The following is a 5,331-nucleotide window of genomic DNA, read 5'->3' as shown; positions in this document are numbered from 1 at the left end:
GGGCTCGTCCATCATTGGCGGATCCGGATCAAACTGTGATTCTGTTAACGCAGATCAGCGTCAGTGGGAGAGAACTGTGCTCCATGTTGTTGTTGTTTGTTTGAGAGAGCTGTGTGTGTGTGTGTGTGTGTGTGTGTGTGAGCGCGCAGTGCATGACGGGCTGAATGAGCCCGAGTGACGTCATGTAAATCGAGAACTGGACCAGTCAATGTTAAAAAGTTTCAAACAATGGTGGGCAAGATTTGTCTAGCTCCATATTCTAGCAATAGGTCCATTCGTGCTCTCTTTCAGAAAGATATTGTTACCAAATCTTACTTATTGGAGCAATTTTGTGGATATTGTGGACTGGAGAAAAGTTTGGTTATTGCCACATAAATACCTTATTGTAAATAAAGTTTAAATTAATTCATAGATTCTATCCAGTGAAAAGTTACCTAAAAAAGTTTAAACCTGACATTGACATAAATTGTGATTTCTGTAATGCACAAGATGAAACTACTGTACACTTGTTTTGGGACTGTATAACTATACCAAAATGTTTTGGAAGAGCTTTTGCAGGTATATTATTGATTTTGTGGACCCTCATTTTTCTTTATTTTGGAAATATGTTATATTTGGTTTTATTAATATGGAGAAAAACTTTGAGAAGGAATTTTACTTTATAAATCTGTTACTTCTCCTAGCAAAATTTCATATTCATAAATGTAAATTTTCCAATCATAAGCCGTTATTCAAAGTTTTTCTCAATGATTTTCATCAATACCTTCAAACGCTTTCTGTTTCAGAGAAGACCAAAGCAAGGAAAACATTGTCATGTTGTGCTGTCTTCAAAATCCCCCTTTAAGTTTTGTTGCATTGTCTTATCCTAACATGCTCTAAATGATTGTATCTCCTTTATTTATTTGCTTATCTTTTCTTTTCTTGTATTATTATTATTATTGTACATTTTGTCTGAAATTTTCCTTCTCTTTTTTCTTTTCTCCTCTGGTGTATGTTCCGGTTCTTGTTTTACATGCTGATAATATTTGTTGGCTATTATGTTATATCTAATAAAAAAAATATATATAAAAAGTTGAATAAAGATCTGGGGCCCGTTCTTCGTACGTCGCTAACTCAGTTAGCTGGATTTGATTGTTGGGGATTTGGCATGATCTTGGATTGTTTGGTTCTTCGACGCTCATCCTGGACTTGCTGTCATAGCAACACATGCGCAAGCTCAAACCTGCTCGGGAGCTTATTTCATGTTATCAGGATTAGACTGCGGCTCATAAACGGAGCTGATACGGGAAGTCCAGCGCAGCGCGATAGTGCACTTTCTGAGATATATAATTTTTTCTCGTGACTCGTGAGATTGTCGTTTACATTATTAATTTGTTGGAAACGCACATTTATTTTCGACTTGTCGGAGTCAGGCTTAAACTACAGCACAAACTGTTTGCATTGCCCTAAGATTATTTGCGAGTGGCTCTTTCCTTTACACTATTGGAGATGCGGAGAACTTGATGGAAAGTGCTGTCTGTCGTGTCATTCGGAGTTTACCTGGCGCTTTTAGGTTTAAAAAACAGTTTTAGTTTTTTTTTTTTTTTGGCATTTCCAAGCCAGTTTAGACCCAATGTTGTAAAACAGTTTTTTTAAAGCAGTTTTTTTTTTTTTAGGCTATCATAATTCTTATGAGGATCATGCAATCGTGACCATGCCGATTACAGTAGCCTATATGTCACTCAGGCTTAAAGGGATACTCCACTTTAAAATGAAAATTCTGTCATCATATACTCACCCTCATGTTGTTTCAAACCGGTATGAATTTCTTTCTTCTGCTGAACAGAAAGGAAGATATTTAGAAGAATATCAGTAACCAGACAGTTTCTGGTCTCATTGACTTCCATAGTAGGAAAAAATTATACTATGGAAGTTAGCGGAACCAGAAACTGTCTGGTTACTGATATTCTTCTAAATATCTTCCTTTCTGTTCAGCAGAGGAAAGAAATTCATACAGGTTTGAAACAACATGAGGGTGAGTATATGATGACAGAATTTTCATTTTAAAGTGGAGTATCCCTTTAACGTGATTGGTACCAAGACTATAGGCTGCCATCAAGGCCTCAATGAAGGGGATTATGTGAACAGAAAGGGGGTTCACAATGTAAATGTGCAGCCCAGTTACTATTGTGATTCTTAATATTCCAGATTATATCAAATAAAAAAAGGCATTTGACTTGGCATGTGAAAGCAAAATGTCCAGGGTCTGTGCATGACTTAAGAATTTTCAGAGATTCACATTTATGCACATTATTTGAAAGTGGTAAGAAAAGTTCCACAATTAAACATCAAGATCACTGTATTACACACACTTATGCTGATCCTAACAGAACTGCATTTCTTCATAGGTGATTATGACATATTCCTGCAGACAGGTGTTTTATGACCCCATTCCCTGACCCAAACCAGTTACAGTGCAGCTCTAGCCAGGACAAGGGCACACAATGAAATGAACTTTGGCTAACTAAAGGGAAGATTTCAGTGTCTGAAAAGTCTGAGGGGTTGCACACCTGACAGGGCCTGGGACATTGCTGCATGTGCCATATTACACAACATTGCCAAAAAAAAAAAAAAAAAACTTTTCATTAAATGTTTAATAAAAGACAAATATGTTTAGTTCCTTGAGTTTTATTTCAGTTGTTCTTTGTAAAGAAAAGCCAGTGGTCAAGTGCCTGCAACAAGAGATATTAGACACATGCCTCATGCAACAAATAAAAAGGAAAAGTTGGCTATACACTGCCCACCTGTAGGCCTATGTACAAGTATAAATGAAGTAAAGTTATTTATGCACTTGCAGGTAGGCTAGTTCCTCCATATGACAGTTATCTGAGAGGGTTTATTCACTGTCCAGTGCAATGGAAACAAATGGACATTACAAAGTCTTATACTTTCTTTCCTTTGGAAAGTTAGAAAATGTCCACTTCCTGCACATATTTCAGCTCCACTTTCTTGGGAACAGATACAAGTGTTAATATTTTTACATTAATATAAGTTTATCAGTTTTCACTTTCACAAGTCAAAGCAATTCATCACTCAAGATTTAACAGCTGAAATGACTATATGGCCTTAATTTAATGCAGCAAACATTATTTTACAGTGTAGGCTACTAAGATCTTTTCTTTTCTTTTCTCAGCCTTTTTCTTGGTTGCTTTTATAATCAGACAACCATTTATTTAACAGTGCCTTTTATAAAAGAGACTATAATATAACAACAAATTACCATTATGTAGAATATGTTTGTACTTCACTTTTATTAGTTCCCATGGTCTAGTGTGGTGACTCTGACATTACAATGAACAAAGTAATTATGCAATTATTAAAATACAAAAATATAGGCTAATAAGTGATAAAAACATCTAACATGGCCACTTCTAACAGGTTTAAATTGTCTGCTACTTTTTGCCAGCCCTCTCTCCTGGCTTTTGCAGACTTGGTGTTCCTGAGGTGTTCGTTTTGATTAAACATTAAAATTCCGAATAAACTTTGACTATTAGTTCTTGCTCTGCTGAGGAGAGAAACTGAGCGCGCTCTTTGGCCACGCCCACGCTGAGCAGCCAATAGCAGCGTTGCTGATCAATGTTTCTACTATCGATACATATCCCCTTTTAACCAGCGCATGAACGCGCAATTATCTCAGATGACTCAATCCAGCGATACTAATCATATCCGGCAAGTGTGTTCGAAGAACCGAGTTAGCCAGATCATGATTAGCACGATGATATCATCTTGGATGTCTCATTTGATCTCGGATGTTTTAAGCAACGTACGAAGTACGGGCCCCTGATGCATTTATAGTGTGTGTGTGTGTGTGTGTGTGTGAGAGAGAGAGAGAGAGAGAGCACAAGCCTGTCCTTTGGTGGTCACACTCACACATAACCTCATCCTTCACCGCATCCCCTTCTCCTGATGACACTAGTCCCACGACACGTTAGAACCAGTAAGACATTATACATGAACATAACTCTTTTTTATTTTTTAACAACGTTATCACAGCCTAAGCTATGGACTTCAGCCTAAGCACAGAACAGGTCCTGGATCAGTGATCTATAAACACACACCTGTCCTGGGTCTCAGTGATAATGGCACAGAACAGGCCCTGGATCAGTGATCTATAAACACACACCTGTCCTGGGTCTCAGTGATAACGGCACAGAACAGGCCCTGGATCAGTGATCTATAAACACACACCTGTCCTGGATCTCAGTGATAACGGCACAGAACAGGTCCTGGATCAGTGATCTATAAACACACACCTGTCCTGGGTCTCAGTGATAACGGCACAGAACAGGTCCTGGATCAGTGATCTATAAACACACACCTGTCCTGGATCTCAGTGATAACCGCACAGAACAGGTCCTGGATCAGTGATCTATAAACACACACCTGTCCTGGGTCTCAGTGATAACCGCACAGAACCGGTCCTGGATCAGTGATCTATAAACACACACCTGTCCTGGATCTCAGTGATAACGGCACAGAACAGGCCCTGGATCAGTGATCTATAAACACACACCTGTCCTGGGTCTCAGTGATAACGGCACAGAACAGGTCCTGGATCAGTGATCTATAAACACACACCTGTCCTGGGTCTCAGTGATAACCGCACAGAACAGGTCCTGGATCAGTGATCTATAAACACACACCTGTCCTGGGTCTCAGTGATAACGGCACAGAACAGGTCCTGGATCAGTGATCTATAAACACACACCTGTCCTGGATCTCAGTGATAACGGCACAGAACAGGTCCTGGATCAGTGATCTATAAACACACACCTGTCCTGGATCTCAGTGATAACCGCACAGAACAGGCCCTGGATCAGTGATCTATAAACACACACCTGTCCTGGATCTCAGTGATAACGGCACAGAACAGGTCCTGGATCAGTGACCTATAAACACACACCTGTCCTGGATCTCAGTGATAACGGCACAGAACAGGTCCTGGATCAGTGATCTATAAACACACACCTGTCCTGGATCTCAGTGATAACCGCACAGAACAGGCCCTGGATCAGTGATCTATAAACACACACCTGTCCTGGATCTCAGTGATAACGGCACAGAACAGGTCCTGGATCAGTGATCTATAAACACACACCTGTCCAGGATCTCAGTGATAACCGCACAGAACAGGCCCTGGATCAGTGATCTATAAACACACACCTGTCCTGGATCTCAGTGATAACGGCACAGAACAGGTCCTGGATCAGTGATCTATAAACACACACCTGTCCTGGATCTCAGTGATAACGGCACAGAACAGGTCCTGGATCAGTGATCTATAAACACACA

General features: G+C 39.8%; 1 protein-coding gene across 3 annotated transcripts in view; it reads right to left on the bottom strand.

Annotated features, from left to right (window-relative positions):
- The window catches only part of tmc7 (transmembrane channel like 7), a 32,072-nt gene extending 31,918 nt beyond the window's left edge, over positions 1 to 154 (bottom strand). For 2 of the 3 annotated variants that reach the window (XR_014626414.1, XR_014626415.1), the window contains exon 1: positions 1 to 150. This exon is cut by the window's left edge and continues 7 nt beyond it. Coding sequence is in view for 1 of the 3 variants with exons in the window: in XM_084401553.1 (XP_084257679.1) it covers positions 1 to 15 (15 nt within the window). In the remaining 2 variants the exon portion in view is untranslated. The other variant, XM_084401553.1, reaches the window with a different exon arrangement.
- Positions 155 to 5,331: the final 5,177 nt, after the last annotated feature.

This window comes from Rutilus rutilus (genome assembly GCF_951802725.1).
Source record: "Rutilus rutilus genome assembly, chromosome: 2".
NCBI lineage: Eukaryota > Metazoa > Chordata > Actinopteri > Cypriniformes > Leuciscidae > Rutilus > Rutilus rutilus.
The sequence above is the reverse complement of the archived record's forward strand: the minus strand, read 5'-3'. Positions and strand labels throughout refer to the sequence as shown.